This window comes from Urocampus carinirostris, chromosome 15 (assembly GCF_059441175.1).
Source record: "Urocampus carinirostris isolate Australia breed hairy pipefish chromosome 15, RoL_Ucar_1.0, whole genome shotgun sequence".
Lineage (NCBI taxonomy): Eukaryota > Metazoa > Chordata > Actinopteri > Syngnathiformes > Syngnathidae > Urocampus > Urocampus carinirostris.
This window is the reverse complement of record NC_142363.1, coordinates 7,533,202-7,553,007: the sequence shown is the minus strand read 5'-3', so window position 1 is coordinate 7,553,007 and position 19,806 is coordinate 7,533,202. Positions and strand designations below refer to the sequence as shown.

Here is a 19,806-nt window from a genome sequence, read left to right as displayed (position 1 = left end):
TGTAAAAAGAAACAAATATGTTTTGTTAAGAATTCAAATAAAACTTTCAAATTTCGCTGAAACATTTCACATTAAATAAATTAGTAAGTCAACCCAACAAAAACGACAAAACTTTCACCTAACCCAAGAACTACGTGCGGGAAATAAAATTAAGCTTAGCAGCAACTTGTATAAAGGTATAAAAAAACGTAACTAATAACTCGCAAATATAAATAACCTGAAGCTTTTTACAGTAAATTAGAATTTCAACACAACATGACTAGTCTTACACTTAAACCAAAAACTAACGGAGCAGAAAATAAAACTGGGCTTAGCAGCAACTTGTATAAAAGTACATAAAACTTTTTAAAGTTAACTACACTTACGCTCGCTCTGAATTGCAAACACACTTTTCTATCATGGACACAGGCGCTGCAGCTCTCGCGTATTGTTCCTACATAAGTGCCTGCATATCCAATCAGAGGGCACTGGGTGGGTAGCGAGGACAGAGGAGGAGAAGAGGGGAGAATAGCAGGAAGAGAGATCGTTTCGGCTGTATGAGACTTAATAATCGGCTCGTTGAATGTATAAACATGCTGATTTCACAATTGTCGGTGCCGATAACTGGTTAAATCCTAACACAAAAAAACGTAATACTCTACTACACAGGTAAAAGTCATATTGAGTTAGAGTTAGCTTAATGCTATGGCAAGAGTAACTTGCCCATTCATCTAGGCAACATTATTGATGTAAGGTAGAATTGGTTTTGAAGCAACATATGCTGCCATCGACGGAAATTAGGATTCTAATAATATTCAAGGATGTCTGGCCATTTTAGCAGGAAAACAAGTGAAATTTGTGTGTTACAAAGGCGAGCCTTTGTAGAAAACTGACTTGCCTGGTAGCAGTGAAGATTAACAAAATCAAGTGCCATTATATGAAGTGCATAATGTTATAATACCGCCAAGAATGGTAAAAAAAAAAGTGCACCTTCTAAGCATCAATAGTCTCCTCGATTACCAAAATCGGATTTATAGCTGATTATGAAAGAAAAAGTGATGTAACACCATGGAAAACATTAGCCCATGGACAATTTTGGGCCGAGTGTTGCAGAAATCATATTAAACACAAAAACACCTAGTATTTCTAAAACATTCAGAGGCACATGTGGCTTAAAATTTGCTGACCTGTTTTGAGTTTATACTTGACACAGCATCCAAACGTAATTAGAATTGAGGACTGAATGTCATCAGAGTACATACAGGACACAAGGAAGTCAAAACAATAGTATGAATATGACTACCTGGGATGCATTGGTGATGGGAAGGCAGATACCCAAGTCGTTGACGGTCAATTGAAGGAAGAGGGTGCTGAAGGCCTGGGCTGACGTCTGTTGAATACCTGGCAGCTTGTCCACCACCTCTTTTGTGGCCACATGAATGTCCTTGTTGAGTGCTAGACGCTGTTCATTCCAGTTGTCATATGCAGCCTTGTAGTTCAGCCAGAATAGCACAGCTGCAGGAAGAAGGTCATAAACACAAAAATTCTAATCTTCACAATAACAATTGCCGTAATTTTTCATATTAAGAGATTAAATAGCAAAGTGAAAAGGGACAAAGAACAAAGAACTTTACACAAAAATAAACAAAATTAATGAAATAATGATTGCTTTGCTACACATGACCAACTGTACTATTCATGGCTTTTCTCACCAACATTACCGAATCTGCACTGAAACACTATGTTTAAGTGTTTAAGGGCAAGTGAAGGGGTTTGAAGCATTTTGCTGATTTTGACCTGATGCCTTCCCGTAATTCTGGGCTGCCTTGAAAATGGTTGTATATATTTAAACTACCGGATTGAACACAATGATCAAGCTGAACATAGAGACATTATAGAATAATACTGTTTTACTCATTTGAATTTTTTAAGATAGAAAATACTCAAGGCAAAAACAGAAAAACACATTCTTCAAAGAGGACATAAGGCAGTAATCTGCAACATTTTCTTTACCACGAACTACCACAACAATGTTTGCGGCCTGGCTCACTAAATAACATAAGTAGTAATAATGATAACAATAACTATAATAATAACAAGCTTAAATTAACGGTGACTCAGTCAACTTCCAGAGATCTAGATGACATAGGATTCAGCATGAGGCTCTCTCTCATCATCACACTACTTTAACTCATGGTACCACATTTTAAAACGTTTTTTGGGCTGAACTCTTTCCCATAATACTTCCTTACACTGTTGTACAACGCGGATCTGTAAATAAAAATAGTGTAATGATGACATAAAATCCAATACCTTTTTCTATGCTAACTAGATTCCTGGCAGTTAGGATTAGGCGCTCTCATTGCAGCGGTCCAAGTTCGATTCCCATTGCATCCAATTCTGAGTTTATGATTGTTATGACATTGCTCAAATATCGTAACATACTACCGTAAAGTCTCATGTATAATGTGCAACCAAAGTTCAACATTTTAGGGGGGGGGGTAAAAGCAAAAAAAGAAAAAAATAAGGCAACATTTTTTTCTTTCTGTGCCCAGTAGAAAACGACCCGTGGCCCAGCACCAGTCCGCAGCCCGGTGGTTGCTGGCCACTCTCGTAAAGCAAATATTTTCCAACATTAACTGGTCTATGTATGTAGACTTTTTGACTGCCGTTCATTTTTTGGAATCCAAGCACATTTAAATAAAGTTGCAGACTGTAACATTTAGCTCTATTTGTATGTCCATGTCAAAAGTTTTAAGAATCTATATTTAAGCGTCTGGTGCATTTTGGCATTTCACGCGATGATACAAAAAGCCAAGAAAGCTGACCTCTGTCAAATGCCACTGGCTGGGCGAACACAATGGGCCTGTTGAGTGTGATGAGAACGGCCTCTTTGTCAGATGAGCCACTGATTTCCTCTTGGAGAGCATTCCGCAGGCCGATTCGGGTGCGAAAGTAGGCCACCTGGTGGAAGTCTGAGCCAGCCTCTTCATATACCTGTTAGAGGGAAACGGGGTTAACCATCTCTTCAAAAAAGTAGCATTAAAACAAATCAGGCCCCTGCTGAGCCCATTTGTACCTGGTGCTTTACTATTTGTCCAAGAGCCAAATGGAGGTCCACTTGACATTTGCCAAAAAGCTTCAGGTAACTGCTGCTGCCGCCAGGCTGAGCCTTGCACTGGATCCTGTTGGACAACTCAAGTTCTATCAACCCAGTCTCGAAGCGGACAGCCCTCATAGATGGGGTGGTGGCAGTCATCTGGATTCCCTGTAGAAAGAAATGTTCAGGTTAAAAAAAATCAGGATTACAGTATTCCTATTAATGTGCTATAGTCATCAGTTAGGCACATTTTATTAGTTACCTTGAACATAAGACTTAGTGAATACAGCAGTATTTTAGGTTTGTCAGCATCTGTTGAGTTGTCGTGCTCATTCCACAGTGGGATGGGCTGCTCCACCCCTGGTGCAATTAACAAGTGTAAAACGTTTTGAATGGCAGGTATAAAATACAGTAATCCATCGCTATAAACCCGTTTATTTTTCAAGGTTTTGCTACGGATTTCCATCATGCATTGTGTCCTGAATTCTGATTGGCTAAACAGCCTCCCCGCTTATTATTTGGTGTTGCAGTAGTTTGTTGTAAAAGAATAAATTAAAAAACCTTCCCTGATCATTTGTTGGCAGCAGAGTACCCCCGTAATCAGTGCTTTATTGAGATATTTGACAAATTGTCTCATTGTAAGGTAATTTCGCCCATTATTTCTTCAATTTATTTGTTTTTCATGTGCTTTTTATGATATCAGTGTTTCTCAAATAATGACCCTTCCCACTCTGCTGAAGCACTACCGCATAGGAACAGTGTTGGGAATAATGCAGTTATAAATAATGCTGTTAGATAACGTCATTTCATTTTTCCCGCAGTTACACCATCGCTACAGACTGTCAAAAGAGGTGCGTTACTTTGGATGCAAAATGGCATCGGCTGTGGGCGCCCTTTTCCGCTTTCTGCGTAGTTGTTAATGTCATGTCTTTACCGATCATATCACCATTCAAACTGCCAGTATCACATACTAAGATAGCGATCACGAATATAGAATTTACTAATGCGCTAGCAGAAAGAGCAGATAAGGGCTGACCCGCGAAAAATGTGAGCCCTGTGTTTGACAGTCCTACTGCATTGGTGCAGCAACTGACTCGTGTTGTTAGCAAACAAAACATTTCTATAAACCCACTCTTGGAGGTGAACAAAGGGAGCCAGCTCCCTACCAATCAACTGTTCAGCTGGTTCACTCAGCGACTTTTCTCTCTGATGACTGGTCAGTATGCAATTTTTGGGGGTTCTGTGTTCTTGACTTTAAATTTATTGAATATTTATCCTTATTGTGGATTTATAAATATTTTCATTTTACTTCCTGTGTTTTCAGTGTTAATGTAAATGTAGTCTTTTATTTTTCGTTTTTCCTTTAGTTTTTGTATATATACATAATTTTTTCATTTAATTTGTTAAGCTCACTTTATAGTGTTTACTGCTGATTGTTATATTAATATATGTTTACTGTTTATATTTGTTGCACTTCAAATGTAGGATAAATCTGTTGCTATTGCGGTGCAATAAATATTACAAGGTTATTTGACTACCTGACTGTTCTTCTATATTCAATTGATTTAAATACTGCTCAGAAAATTTCAAATTCTTTGACATACCAAAAGCTATTTTTAAAGTAACAGAAATAGTGTTTTTCCCTGGTAACTAGTTACTTTTACTTTAGAGTAATTAAGTTCCTAACTTTTTGGAAGAAAAGGTGAGTAGCCCTTATTACTTGTTTAAAAGTAAAGTGCATAACACTGTTGTATTGACTGTGGCGTTCCCGTATTACACTTGTTTTTTCCCTGTGATTTGGTCCCCACCAATGCCAACCCCCAAATCTAAGTCCGTGCCTATTATTGCCAACCATCATCCCACATCCCTACTTCAGTCAACCAGCAAGGGTTGTTAGCATCATATAATAGAGAAGGAGCTGAGATTTGATTTGTGGTGGTGCTTTAAGCCCCACTTCGAAAAGTTGGGGTACTAGAACCAGCATTTGATAACAAATGGGTTTGGCGACATTCATTTTTAAGCATAGCTACAAAATGCAAAGTTGTAGAATGAACATTGTGTTTTGGAATACCTAACATTGATCTGAGAGGAAGCTGTGCCTTTTATATGATTTGAGTTATTGTATACTATGTTTTATTTTATTTTACCCGACACCTTCTGGATGACCTCATTGACTTCCTTCATAAAAACCTTCTGCAGAAAAACCAAGTGGTTCAATAGATCAGTTGTCAGGTTGTGTTCAAATGAGCCAATCTATAGAGGAAGAGAATATGTGTACATTAAAAAAAGAAGTAATTCCTTAATGCTTTGACTAGTCATAATGTTAAATCATACCAACCTCAGCCACACAGCGCAGGTAGTTGCCCTGGAGGTAATTTCCTTGTTTTCCAGGGAAGTCATCAGCACCCCGACCCTGATCAGAATGGCTATCGTGGTCCTCCATAATGTACTCCCCAGACATGGTGACCGGTGGCAGAGTGAGGCTTGCTGATGGTGGCATGGTGGACATGTCCACAGGAGATACTTTTGATTGAAAGCATAACTTGTGGTTTGGCAATTCAAAGGTGAAGCTGGTTTGAGCACCTGGAGAATGGAAAAGAAAAGCATGTTAACACTTTACGATCTGAGAGTGCCGGTCTTCTGGTGATCCCAAGAGCAAAGAAGTGTTCTGCTGCTTCGAGAGCGTTCTCCATCCGGGCACCGGTGCTGTGGAATGCTCTTCCCCCTGAGATCCGATCTGCAACCTCAGTGGAAATGTTTAAATCTAAACTTAAAACTCACTTCTACTCCATAGCATATGAATAACCTCTTCGTGATTTAGGTCTATACAAATAAAAATGACTTGACTTTATTCGCAGGGTTAGTACTTTTTTCATGGCCAAATTCAAGCACTTTTCAAGCACTTTCAATGTCATTTTTTCAATTGTTCCAGTTCCTTCAAAGGAACAATTACAGCGCAGATCACAAAATCATTTTGTTGTTGTTGATTTTGATGACTAAAATATAGTTGTTATCTTACTGCTAGCACATACTTGAGCAATTTTGAGCAATTACTATCTATGATCTACGACCTTTTTTGTGAATGGGCTGCTATAAACTGGCATAAATTCTGCTGTTCTGCTTCAACAATGCACATGCAGCTTGGCTACGTCACAATTGTTTACAAACACGGAAAGGGCTCTATAGGAGTTGGGTAATAATAGTTCGATACGAAAGACAAAGGAAAGTACTGTATGGATAAAAAGCAGAAAAATTAGCCAAATTTGGACTAATTTTAATGACATTGGTTGTTCCAAAGCAAAGTGCATTCAATCTTCCAATCTTAGCGAATGCTGAACTTTTGCCTTTTGTTTTACTTATTTAAATGTATATATTTTTTGCATTTTTCAAATGATCTTTGTCTGAATCAGTTAAAATATAATTTTAAGGTTTTTTTTTTGCATTTTATCATTTATAGCACTGAAAAGCTATATACAATATTTTAATTTTTAATTTTATTGTTTTGCATTTTCAGCGATTCTCTGTATTTTGTCTTTTAATCCGTTCAGTGTGTAAAAAGCTAAAACTGATTTTTGTTGATCTGTAAATATTTAAATTCATATTTAATGTAATTTTCAGGGAACCCTGTAAAACATATGAAATTATGGCCTTTTCACATTTACTTAGTTTAGTTTCACATTAATTCTTAATAGGTTTTTTATATCTTATTTTGTGTAGCAAATTCAAAAATATATATGAGACCAGTGGAATGTTTTTAATCAGAAGTTTTTGTGCTTGAACACCCCCAAATACAGGCAGGTTACACCCATGGGTAAAAGTTCACCCACCCCTCCAGAGAACGTAGGAGCACAGCGATGAGACAAAACTATGTTTATCATCCAATCAACAATACATAAACATGTTTAGTAACCCATAAACCAACTAACCCAACTAGCGAGCAAGAGGACGAAAAAAAACAGCAAGCAAAAACACCAGCATGTTTTCTCTATCGTACAGCGTCGTTCTAGTTTGCCAAACACTCCTTTCAATCAAATAACAAACTACAAATCCCTGACAAAACTGCAGTGACACAATCGCACTACGTCACATCGCGATAAATTTGATGTAATTTAATCGAGCATCCCTAGTTCCTACCAATATTCCCACAGATAAATTTTAGTCCGCAAATACGGCCAGTGTGTTTGCTTTGCAAGTGGTGCAGCGGCCTTGGCAACATCCAGTGGACATATTTAAAACTACATGCTATTGTTTTACGCGCTTTGGTGAATTTTTCTACTGTGTTTCTCTCAACATCGTCTCGCGAGCCTAAATGAATCCACGGGTGGTAATTTGCCCACCCCTGGTTTAGGCCTTGTAAAAAAAAAAAAAAATCAAAATCAAAAAGATTGTGTATTCATCCTCACCTGTCATGCCATGACTTTTCATGCGGCCCATTTTATACTCTGCTTTCAGTGAGGGCAGCAGGGCAGCACCAATGGTAATTCCATCCATCATGGCGCTAAATTTGAGGACGATGGGCTTCTTTTCGAGGCCTTCTGGAAGCTGGGGGAACTCGTTAGCCTCAACGGGGGTCTGATTGATGCTCGACCCTTTGTCCGAGGGTTGTGGAGTGGGTGTGTCCTCTCTATTGGGAGGTTGCCTGTGAATAGACAAGTGTTTTTCCCTCAACCCCTTGAACATGAAAGTTCATCAGGGTTCATACATCTTTTTCATGGCCACCTTTCAAACACGTTCAAATCAATTTTTTCAATTTTACCGGGAAAAACCCCCAGCTCCGATCAAAACAATATTTATTTTTTGTTTTTAACTTTGATGACTAAAATAAAATGTCGCTATCTTGCTGCTAGTAAATACTTTGTGCTATTGTGAGCTACAATAGCACTATGATCTACAATCTTTTGTAAAAATGGGCTGCTAAAAAACCGACATGAATTCTGCCATCCTGCTTCAGCAATGTACACGGAGTTTGGCTATGTCACACTTGTTTACAAACACAGAAAGGGCTCTAAAGGTATTAGGTAATAACTGAGTTCAATACGGAAGAAAATTGAAAAAGGAAAGGACTGTATGTGAATATTTGGACTTATTTTAATGATATTAATTGCACCAAAGCAGAGTGCAATCAAAATTTTAATCTAAGAGACTGATTATCCTGCTTTTTTTTTTTACTTAATATTAATATTTTTGTGCATGTTTTCCCAGAAGATTTGTGTCTAAATTGGTTAAATAGAAATGTAAATAGTTAATTTGTTTCATGTTATCATTTTTTACAGCACTGAAATATATTTCACTTTTATTTTATTGTTTTGCATTGTCAGGGATTTAGCGTTGTGGTTCAACTTTAAATCCGTTTAGTGTGTAAAAAGCAAAAAATATGAAATAAATAATTAGTAAATAATTTGGTGCATAATGTTTTATCATCATCATCATTATCATTTAAAAAAAAATCCGAGCAGCCGTTTGGAGCCGAAAGACAGGCTTCACATCTCGCAAGAGCCGGTTTTCTAAATAAAGCTTTCCTTTTGGGTGCAACCAGTAGGGGGCAGTGATGCTTTACATAACACCATAACGACAAGTCACTAGAGCAGGTATGTCATTCTCACGCACTTTTTAAACAAGAAATCTTCATTTATTGCGTGGTCTATAAAATCAGACTGGCAAGAAACTCATGTACTTCACCCAATATTCAAGCGTTTTTCATACATTTCAAACATTTTTAAGGATTTCCAGCACCTGTACAAACCCTGGTTCATAGAATTCAAGTTAAGTAAATGTTTCATTGAGAAGTAGAAGTTCACTGTGAATTGAAAGAGAACGCCATGGGGAGCACAGCGGAGAGACAAAACCAGGTTTATCATCAAATCAACTATGCAGTTCATAAATATGTTCATTAACAATAAACCCAAATGTTGAATGACAGGACAAAAAAAAGCCAGCGGGTGAAAAAACTTGCGCGTTTGCTCTAATATATACCCCATTATAGTTGGCCAAACACTCCAAAAATCAAATAACAAACCAGAAATCCTTGAAAAAAAAACAATATCTTATGGTTACACAGTCACATTGCGTTATCAGTTAGATTTTGGTTAATCATGCAACCCTGCTTTTGATCGTGAACTTATGTATATGAAATAACAACACATTTATTTACTTTGTTGCTTTTTAAGTTCAGTATTTTCCGGACGAGGAGGCGCACCTGAAAACGCCTAAATGGCCAGAAATTAAAACGTGCATCTAAATATCTGGTGCGCCCTACCTTTTTTTTTTTAAAATACATTCTGGTGTATCATGATATTCATGAAATTATTGATCAATTGATATTTATCCATAACCACAACACCTTAACAATAGTGGAAATGGAATCAAAGTGTTGAGTGGGCCAAATTCTGACCACTAGGCCACTAGCGACAAGGACGATGTAGGAAAAGGGAATACGTCTCATAACGTTATACATTTGTTAGAGTAATGAGAAAACGGAAAGTGATTAAAAAACGGTGTGTATTTTTGTTTCATTTTTTTCTTTGCTCAAACTAAGCATTGGAAGTGACAAACGTTGTGGAATATGTGCTGCCATGTATGTATTTTTAAATTTTCAGGACGACAGAATTACCTTTCTCTTCATTTAGTTTAGAATCTTGTGAGCTTCATAAAGAATTTGCGAGTCAGCGAAACAACACTGTTCATTTCAGTGGTCCCAACCTATTCTGTACCACAGACCATTTTAATGTCTGACAATATTTACGTGGCACAATTTTAACATAAACAACCTGACTAAAAATATTGTGGTAATGACATAAAACCAAAAACCTTTTCATGTGTTGTCTGTACCCTATTAGTCTAGTGGGTAGGACCCGGAACTTTTTCTGCTGCTATCCGGGTTTTATTACAGATGCATTCAATCTTTGCAGCAGTGATCAGCGATATATTATGACTGGTCAATCAATGCACTAATATAGTAATTATTTATTCATAGTGACAATCTAGTCCTCACTGTAGTTGCAATTTTATCATAAATGACACATTTTTGGGGGCGTGACAATTATAATCCAGTGCGCCTTAGTGTGGAAAGTATGGTAAACATAAAAGCTGTAAATGCATCTCTAATAGTTCACCTCTTGAAAAGGTTCCGACTTTAAATCGAGGGAAATTATCAGCAGCATACATACACATTAGATGGCTGTCGGATGAGGTCAGAGATCTGTTTGGAGAGCTGATGGGAGCTGCGGACCATCATGCTGTGTAAAGTGGCTGGGTGCTGGGGAATGTTGATCATAATAGCTCCAACTTTGAAAACCGCAGCATTGTTAGTTTTCAATCCACGCTGAGCGCTGTACAAGGTCTGAGACTTGGCAATGTTGCATTTAACCACGGTTCTGCAATTCAGAAGAGTGAAAGTAAACAAGGTGGGAGAGTGATCTGCGGCACCTGATATGCAGTGTGTATATGAATAACTACAAAGATCATGCAGACTTCTGAGATTTTTTTTTCTGGATACAGGAATTCCAATCAATTTAGTTCAAAACAAACCATAAGTTTTATGTTGTTTAAGGACTAATTTTAGGTGGACAGGGGCGTTATCGTTTATTTCACAGGACATGAAGAGGGTAAAAGAGTGAATGACAAACCGGAAAGGACCAAACCAGGGTAGCCTGCATTTGGTTAAATAGTAAGAGTGAAAATGCTCTGCCATCGCAACATGGATGGTTATTGTTACCAATATTACTTCAAAATTAGAGCTCAGATTGGGCCTGGAAAAATCCCACCTGACCCGACCAGGCTCACAGGTATGAAAGCCTGACCCAGCCAGAGCCTGCATATGGTTCATTAGTAAGTGTGAGAATAGGTTGCCATTGCAAAATGGATAATTATTGTAACTTATATTGCTTAGAGTACCGATAGCGTTGCTCACATTTACTTCTGTGTAACCTAATTCACTTCCCCACCACAACACACCCCTATAAATTTGAAAACATTTAAGAATTAGGCTGCAAAAGGCTACCATTAAAAGAAAGCGAGGTAATAAATTTACATTTACCTCATTTATAAAAAGCAACATGTTGTGTTGCACTTTAATTTGTCTTCAATGTTTTTGAATTGAAATGCATGTCATACAAAACAAAAAATGAATTTAATGGCCATCCACCATCAAGGTCTAAAACCACCAAAATGGCATCATGCACACATACATGTGGAATACACATGACAAACAAATGATGGATATCAATTTAGATGTTGAAAGAAATACGGGTCCGCCCTTAAAAGCAGCAACAACATACAGAAACTCTTGTTTTGCTGTGCTGGTGGGAGATGTTGGGAAATCCTCCAGTCTACGCATTTGGTTGTAGGAGAAAGCAAATGGGGGAAAAAGAAGAAAAGGGAGAGTACAAGAAATTGTAATACAATTCTGCTGCATCAGATTTTATTTAATGTGTCTATATAGTTAAACTGCACAGTAGTCTAATAAAATGCTTCTGACAAGAATAAAAGTTTGTCTCAGAAAATGAGAATATTGTGATTAAGTTTTGTTGACTAGCCTGCTAGTAGATTATTTTGTGATAACATAATATTTTGAGATAGGATATTTAAGTGTAAGCCAAAATCAGAAACATTAAAACAATTTAAGACTTGTTCAATGTTCAAGTTGATAATACTTCCAGAATGTATGACATTTTTCTTTTTTTATTTCAATTACAGAAAATAATTAACCTTATCACAATATTCTAAGACAGTTTTGTGGGTACATATTATACTGCAAGATATAAAGGGGAATAATTCCCCAATGATCAAGAGTTTTTTTTAATGATTAAAAACCTCTGTAGTATAGTTTAAATTGATAGGTATAATGTTGAGGGTCAGTAAGCTTACAGTTGGGTATTCTTCTTAAAACAGCCTTTTTGCCATGAATTGCCTCCCCATATTGTTATTTAACACAATGAGATTCAAACATTTGTGTGTAAAAGTGTACATTCAGAAAGAAAACTCTATTTAAACATGGTTGTAAACGAAGAAACTGTACATACTGAATATCTGGTGTAATGCCTTCCAGCAGAACAATGTTCACTCCTCCTATATGAGCTGATGCACACGTCTCGGTCATTTTCTGATGTAAAATATCTAAAAAACAAAAAAATAAAAACTTGGGACATGTGAATAAAGAGATCAATTGACAAATAAGATTAGCATGTAGCATCAAGGACTTTAAATGTGTATCAGAGATATTTGCATGCATACTGTATTTTCAGATCATCTAAAGTTGTATACTTCCATCTTTATTAAATTGCATTAATTGCTTTTTATAAAAAATGCCAGCTCGTTCATTCCAATATTTAAACTAAAAAAATGTTTGCCAGATATGTAAAAACACAATACAAGGTGTCCATAAAGGATTTTTACCACCTAAAATGTAATTAAAATGCAATTGATTAGATATTGTGCTAAGACTTGTTTCATTTTATTACTGTGTGTTAAGGTTTTTTATATTTGTATTTTCCAGGAATCCTGTTAGTGAAAGAGGTTATGTTGAGTAACCCCTACAAAATGGATACCCCTCCAGAGAAAGCGCAAAGTGTCTTATGGTTTATTGAAACAAAATCGGATAGGCAGAATAAGGGAAACTGCAGAATTAAGTAGGGAAAAGATTCTGTCAATTTGTGCATGGCGCAATGAATTCATGGATACAAGAACAGTGTTGGATAAATGAAGGAGTGGGCAAACAAGAAGATCTAATGATAACATTGATCGTGTAAGACTATTCGTTTCTCGATCTCACAAAAAGTCCATCCGTACTGGTGCCACACAATTACAGCTACCATGTTCAACATTGCACAAGGTCCTACACGGTCCCTGTCACAAAAAAAAACTAATAGAATGGGGCAAATTTGCATACAATTGGAATAAAATATCTGATCAATTGCATTCTTAATACATTTCTTTTTACTTGAATGCTGAGAATCACCTTTCATCTTTTCCTTGAGAGTAAAACTTCCATGTATCTTCTTGAGTTCCGCTTCCATTGTGAGTCCACCAATGTCTGCCTCCAGGTGGGTACGGTTGACCATGCCGATACCAAACACGATGAGTGTGACATGCTGCAGCTCCGAGCTCACCAGGCTACGCCGCCTGCCGCTTGTGGCTGGGGGCCTGGTAGGCGTTGGTTCCTGCTGCTCGTTCTCAAAGATCACGTCACAGAACGGCTCCGATGGCCGACGCCCACCCTCTGTCCAATAGATGAGGAAAAAGGGAGTCATCAGTTTTCCGGTTGTTTGAAATTGTGTCATACAAGTTTAGACACAATAGCAAAGGGGCAGATACACGCGGCTCTGGGGCTGCATGCGGCCCTTACCGCTGCTTAGTGGCTCCCAGCCCCTTTCCAAAAATGTTTACAAAACATAGGGGAGGGGAGTATATTTTTTGCTTTACTGTCACCGTTATCGGATTAAAAAAAAAAAAAATACAGGTCGCCCCCTCAAACACAGCAAAGTCATACATTGTTCACTCATGGCTCTAAGGCTTAAGATCCTGCCTGGAGAACTTTGATGCAATGCAAATCTGCGGCGCTTCTATACTCCACTTGGTTTCCTTTCTCTCCCTGGTGCCGCCTTGTGTTAAAGCTAAGCCGTGCGGGCCCAAACTTCGCCCCTTAAAGGTGCGGTGACGTCATTTGGTGAGTCATTGATATGCATTTACTTTACCTTTCAAAAAGCCGCTGTTGTATTTTTATAAATCCGAGTTTGATTGGACTCTTTTTGTTGCCCATGTAAAAGGCGTGTTATGCACGTTAATATTTGTCTTCAAATCCTCCAAAAAAAGACATGAAAAATTTGATTTATATTTCTTAAAATTGGTCAAAACAATGCAATCTATTAACCCCTTAATGTTTCTGCTAATTTGGCCTAAAATCGGAAATCAAGACATACCCAATGTAAAATGAATGCTTTTTTTGATTAGTTTGGAGAATGTGGACGCTTTAGGTCTCTAAAAATGTAACACTGATTGGGGACTAGTTTGAATACACAGTTTTCCGATTACATTGGCCAACCAAAGTGTCATTTTATTCAGTTACTACTGGTTTAATATATTTGAAGCTAAATGAGGCGATCCCTTATAGCTAATGTGGGTTGTGGATTATGAAAAAAAAAAGAAACAATTGGTTGAGTGCGAAGCAATTGGTTGAGTGCGAAGTTACATTAAACTTGCGTCTTCCTTTAAACATATATTCCATCTGTCTCACGCTTACCTTTACTGTTCAGACGCACCTGGTGGCAATTAGAAAAATGCATAGATTAGCCACATCATTGCAAATGCCGCATGGTTAAAAGCTTGGGATAAATGTTGCAGCTTATATTCCAAATTTAAGGGTAAATATTTTACACGGTTAATATCACTGTACAGTCCTTGATGTAATAAGTCTATGTTTGTGGGGAATCCTATAATCAGCTGACTATGAGAGCATGTTATTGGCAAGCTATGTCAGCTTTATAGTTCTTGGGTATCTTGTTTCAGACTGATTGTGATATTTTTGTGATGAGTACATTTTAAGCTTTCCAATTATATGTGACTGGTGACATCGTAAAATCACGTTTTTGTTTATCAACAGTTGGCAGTCGGTCAGACTGTTAAGGGGATAATATGAGGTTCGGGTTCGCGCCCCGGCCGAGTCATTCCTAAGACTTAAAAAGTGGTCGGCGGCGCCCTCTGTTGGCTGCGGCTGCATCGGCTCGCTACAACGGGTCAGGTGCAATCGACATTTCGTTCTGTGTACATTGTTACACAGAATGACAATACAAGGAAATTATTATTATTATTATTATTATATTGTATGAAGTTAAACTTAAGGCGGTAGTCACGTAGTGCATCATTCTCCAGAGGATCCCCTGCATCCAATTTTGTCATTTTGATAGTTTGCCAATAAAGCAAATATATATATATACACCATATGTTGCATTCATTATAAAGGGGTCCAATAAGGCTATTTCAACATACATTTTGGGTTGCCGACCCTATACTACAGAAAAAATATCGGGATCTTAGACTATGACATCTCACCTGACAAGCAGTTCTCAGCAGAACCTTTCTCCAAGATGCCTGTGGGATCTGAGATAAGTGAATAGAAGTTGAGCAGCTTGTACATATTTTGCCAACATTCCGCTGACGGTTCGCTCTGTTCTGATACTGTGATGGAGTCAGAGTCGTCCATTTGGATTGCAGTGTGATCCGCAACGTCACGTGAGCCCTTTCTTGAAACCTAAATAGAAAAACAAAATTAAAAGGAGTAAATGTTATGAGGTTTAAAATTTTTAATTGCAACTAAAAAATGTGTACTATTTTCTTTTTTACTTTTTTCGGGGCTGTGGGGCCTTGGTGTCTAAGACTTTCTTGATACTCTAGCTTCCCCTTGTGTTTTTGTGTGAGTGGACTCCAATTTAATTGGTCTCAAAAAACTCAAAAGAGTAAATAGCATATTTCCTCCTAAGATGGTATTTCTACTATAGAAAAAACTAGCTCATTTCAATTACATTCTACTTGTATGATTTATCTGAAGATTTTTTTACCCTGAAATATAACAATATATTGTAAAATAAAAATAGAAAAACGATCCGCCATGTACATTTTGCTCAGTTCAAGTATTACTATCGTTACTATAATAAACCTTTTACAGAGTAAAAAAATAAATAGCACTTGAATAATATTCTAAGTGCTATTTTCATTATTATTATGTTAGTTATGATCGTTATTATATTAACATTAACAATTTAAACACACAAAATAAGGAAGATTGTCTACCAATGTGCATTTTTGGGTAACATGGTTAGAAGTCTTATTAAACCCCGATTCCTTTTCATTTGATGAGCATCTGCGAGTAAAACATTGTGACACAAATGAGCCTTTCAGTATTTGAAATCAAGATTATTCTATCATTTTAAACCATGTCACTTATGTACAAAAAAAAACTCTCAGAAAATCAAGTACTCTTTCACTACCCCAATCGTTCCTTATTTTCTGATTAAAGAGACATTTAGAGATTATCAGAAGTGTATTATGGTATTTATCCAACAACTGATCAGTGGAAAAGTATCGCTGTCCATAATCCCAAAACATTGGATGCAAGGGGAATCGAACTATGGCCATGAGAGCACTGAATCTTAACCACTAGACTAGGGGTCTCCAACCTTTTTCAAGCTGAGAGTTACTTTTTGTTTCTAACTAGCACCAAGGACACTTCATTTGATATGCGCTTCTAAAATTACAACCTATGTTACTATGTTATTAGTTGGAAGAAGGGTTAAATAGACTCAGTCAACCACAAAAATAAAAATAAAAACTTTGGGGGAAATCACAATGACTCAGCAATGCTGAGCTATTTTCAGAACAGTTCCAGGGGTACCTCAGCTATCCTCAGGGGACACCTTGGTGCACCACATTGGAGACCCCTGCGCTAGACCAATTGTGAGATCGATAAAATCTAATACCCTGTCATATGTCATCTCTTTATCACGCCATTTTTACCAGAGATGAATGTCAGAGAAGTAAACAGAAATTCTTCCTTAAATATATGAATAAACGCAAAAAAGCACGACAGGAAAAACAATTCTTTGGTGTATCTGAGTTTGAAAGACATTAAATAAATAGTGATTTTTTTTTGTTAGGATTAAACCGGATTATAAGGCACTCCCCCAAGAAATAGACTTTAATAAGTAGTGGAAAGACTGTTTAACCCAACAAAATTGACTAGCAAGTTTACATTGACAATAAACAATGGTAAGCATGGCTGGAAGTCTTCAACAACATTTGTCACTTGCTTCGTTTGAGCTGAGAAAAAATGAAACAAAATTGTATACATATTTTTAAGTCCGAAATACTAGACTAGTCCAACCGGCGTTTAAGTTTTTCAATGATATACTGTTGCCCGCATCTCTTGCTGCACCAGCGAGCTACGGACTTTCCCTTGCGCATTGCTGATGTGGTATGATGTATTTTAGTGACTGGTGACATCGTACAGACACGAATTTGTTTATCAACTGATGGAAATGTCGGAGCGGTAAGGGATTGATCAATTAGCCTGGATTTCATTATTCCACTTTTGTGCAACACTTGAGCAAATCCCTGCCTACTCACTACAACATACTTTAGTTGCTATTGTCACAGCAATCCGCGTGCCAAGTAATTAAAAATACAAACTGACCCAATAAATAAATAATACATTTATATCTTAGCAATAGCTTCAAGTTTGTTTATTTTCTTATCTATGAATCTTGACGTATGGGCTGCAGTTCACCATTTTCCTCCGATTAGCGAGAAAAGCAGACGTTAGGTTTGATTCATCTTCTGCTGTATCTTCCACTGGCAATGTTCCTCGCTTTTAATGTCACAGCTGCACGGCCCAACAGGCAACTATTGGATCATACACCTATTTCATAGCCAAATTCAAGCACTTTTGAAACACTTTTAAGGCCAATAATTCAATTTTTCCAGGACCTTTAGAGGAAGATATCCAGTGCCGATCAAAATATATATTTTTTTGTTGGCTTTGATGACAAAAATAAAGTCGCTATCTTTCTGAGAGTACATACTTTATGCTATTTTGTGCTGTTCTCGTCTAGATTTAGGATCTTTTTATGTCAATGGACTGCTATAAACGGACATGAATTCTGCTTCATAAATGCACGCACAGCTTCAATAATGTGTTTTGCAGGAATTCCCTGCAAAACATATGAAATACCGAATCATTCGGTGCATAATGTTTTATTACCATGAGCCTAGTGAGGATGAGTGGCAGAGAAAATGATGGATGGATGTTTTACTATTATGGATAATAACCCAAAATTCAAACATTTTACTGACCTTAAAAACAATAAAATTCAAGCATTTTCAAGGATTTCAGGGACCCCTAGGAACCCTGCAACTACTCACGCCTTTCGAACTCAACTGATCTTGAAGCAAACTCACTGCCCTAAACACCCAATTGACTGCAAAATCTCTCTCTCTCGAAAAATTTTCCTCTCGGATTGAAACAAATTACATTTTTCCTGATTGTTGCCTTCATGTATATAAAAAAAAGGACACGACAGCGAGAATATTCAAGTTATACCAAACTGTTACCTTTGAGGTGCGACGCTCAGGACGTCCAAGTGAACCCCTCCCTCTGTGCTCCCTTCTTCCTAATGTATCCATGGCTGAAGGTGGTCCATTGAGAGGAAAACCCCCTGCCCCTATGCCACCTAGCCCTCCACCCAAACTTCTCTTGCTCTTCAAGGTCTGTGTGGCATTGCGTGCAGTTCCGTTGATGCTTCCCCGGGAACTCCGGCTAAAGTCGGAGGACCTAAAGTGCCGATATGGCCGGGCCTTGAAGGTCGGCGTTGGTGAGGAAGAACCTGCAGTGTAGCGGTTCAGCTTGATGTCTGTTTGCGTGGCTTTAATGTCGTCAATCATGGTGCTGAACTGGTGAATGAGGCGCACAAGAGCCATGTCCACACGTTGACTGATGGCCTGGCAGGCTGTTGTGAAGTCGCAGTGAAATGTGTTGTAGTGGCGGCGGTTGAGGTCGTGGAAAGACAGGGGGACTGCAGTGGAGCCTTGTGGTGCACTGGTTGACTTCTCCATTACGACTGCGTTCAAACTGAATGTCTCAATAAGAAGAGCTGGTTTAAAGTCATGCTGTGGCAGGTTCACCAGTCCTTGTCTAGAAAGAAATAAAAGAATAAAGTGGTATTCAGATATGATATACAGGTATCACATACTTGTTTTGTTGTGGTAGTAAAGATTCAGAGAAACCTCTCAACGAATGACACTAAGAGTGATTTATTATTTGGAAAAAAGGAGTGTCGTACTTCTTGAACCAGATTATAAGGCACCCCCCCAAGAAATAGACTTTCGTAAGGAGTGGAAAGACTGTTTAACGGAGATCATAATTCACGCGTTTGTTACTTCCCGTCTTGATTACTGTAATGCACTACTCTCCGGTCTCCCGAAGTCCAAAATCAAGAGTCTTCAGCTAGTACAAAATGCTGCAGCGAGGCTTATAACTAAGACAAGAAAGTTTGATGACATTACCCCAATTTTAGCCAACCTGCATTGGCTTCCTGTTAGCTTTAGATGTAATTTTAAGGTTCTGTTGGTGGTATACAAAATCATGCATGGACTTGCTTCCTCATATCTTTCAGATTTAATTTCCCCCCTATGTTCCGGTCTGGAGCCTTCGTTCTGAAAGCGCTGGTCTACTGGTGAGTTCCGCAGGTTCGAGAGCGTTCTCCATCCGGGCACCGGTGCTGTGGAATGCTCTTCCCCCTGAGATCCGATCTGTAACCTCAGTGGAAATGTTTAAATCTAAGCTTAGAACACACTCCTATAATAACCTATATGTTTTGTTGACAATATCTGTGTATCATTTGTCATTGCAACATCCATTGCAGCCTGGTCAACCTGAAAGGGGGATTACCCCTGTGCGGTCCCTTCTCAAGACTTCTTCATTTTCCTCATGTTGAGGTTTTTGAGATTTTCCTTGCTCTCAGGTTGGTTTCAGATCAGGGGATGGTGTAATAATAGTCTGTAATAATAGTCTGTGCAATAACCTGTGCAACCTTTGAGACTCTTTGTGATTATGGGCTATACAAATAAAAATGAATTGACTTGACTTTTAGAATGGACTAGCACATTTTCAGCAATGAATGCTACAGAATTGAGAAAGGAAGACTTTGAACATGCATTAACTGATTCAACCTGGACACATC

General features: G+C 37.9%; 1 protein-coding gene across 1 annotated transcript in view; it reads right to left on the bottom strand.

The window, feature by feature from the left end:
• bltp1 (bridge-like lipid transfer protein family member 1) overlaps window positions 1-19,806 on the bottom strand; it is a 124,890-nt gene that overhangs the window by 43,090 nt on the left and 61,994 nt on the right. Inside the window, exons 48-60 of the mRNA XM_088353945.1 lie at window positions 18,179-18,758; window positions 15,125-15,323; window positions 13,035-13,295; window positions 12,100-12,193; window positions 11,356-11,406; window positions 10,246-10,452; window positions 7,483-7,718; window positions 5,418-5,662; window positions 5,227-5,332; window positions 3,342-3,439; window positions 3,059-3,247; window positions 2,808-2,976; window positions 1,283-1,494 (exon numbers count right to left, since the gene is read on the bottom strand). Coding sequence (XP_088210071.1) covers window positions 1,283-1,494; window positions 2,808-2,976; window positions 3,059-3,247; window positions 3,342-3,439; window positions 5,227-5,332; window positions 5,418-5,662; window positions 7,483-7,718; window positions 10,246-10,452; window positions 11,356-11,406; window positions 12,100-12,193; window positions 13,035-13,295; window positions 15,125-15,323; window positions 18,179-18,758 — 2,647 coding nt within the window. The remainder of the gene's footprint in view (window positions 1-1,282; window positions 1,495-2,807; window positions 2,977-3,058; window positions 3,248-3,341; window positions 3,440-5,226; window positions 5,333-5,417; window positions 5,663-7,482; window positions 7,719-10,245; window positions 10,453-11,355; window positions 11,407-12,099; window positions 12,194-13,034; window positions 13,296-15,124; window positions 15,324-18,178; window positions 18,759-19,806) is intronic.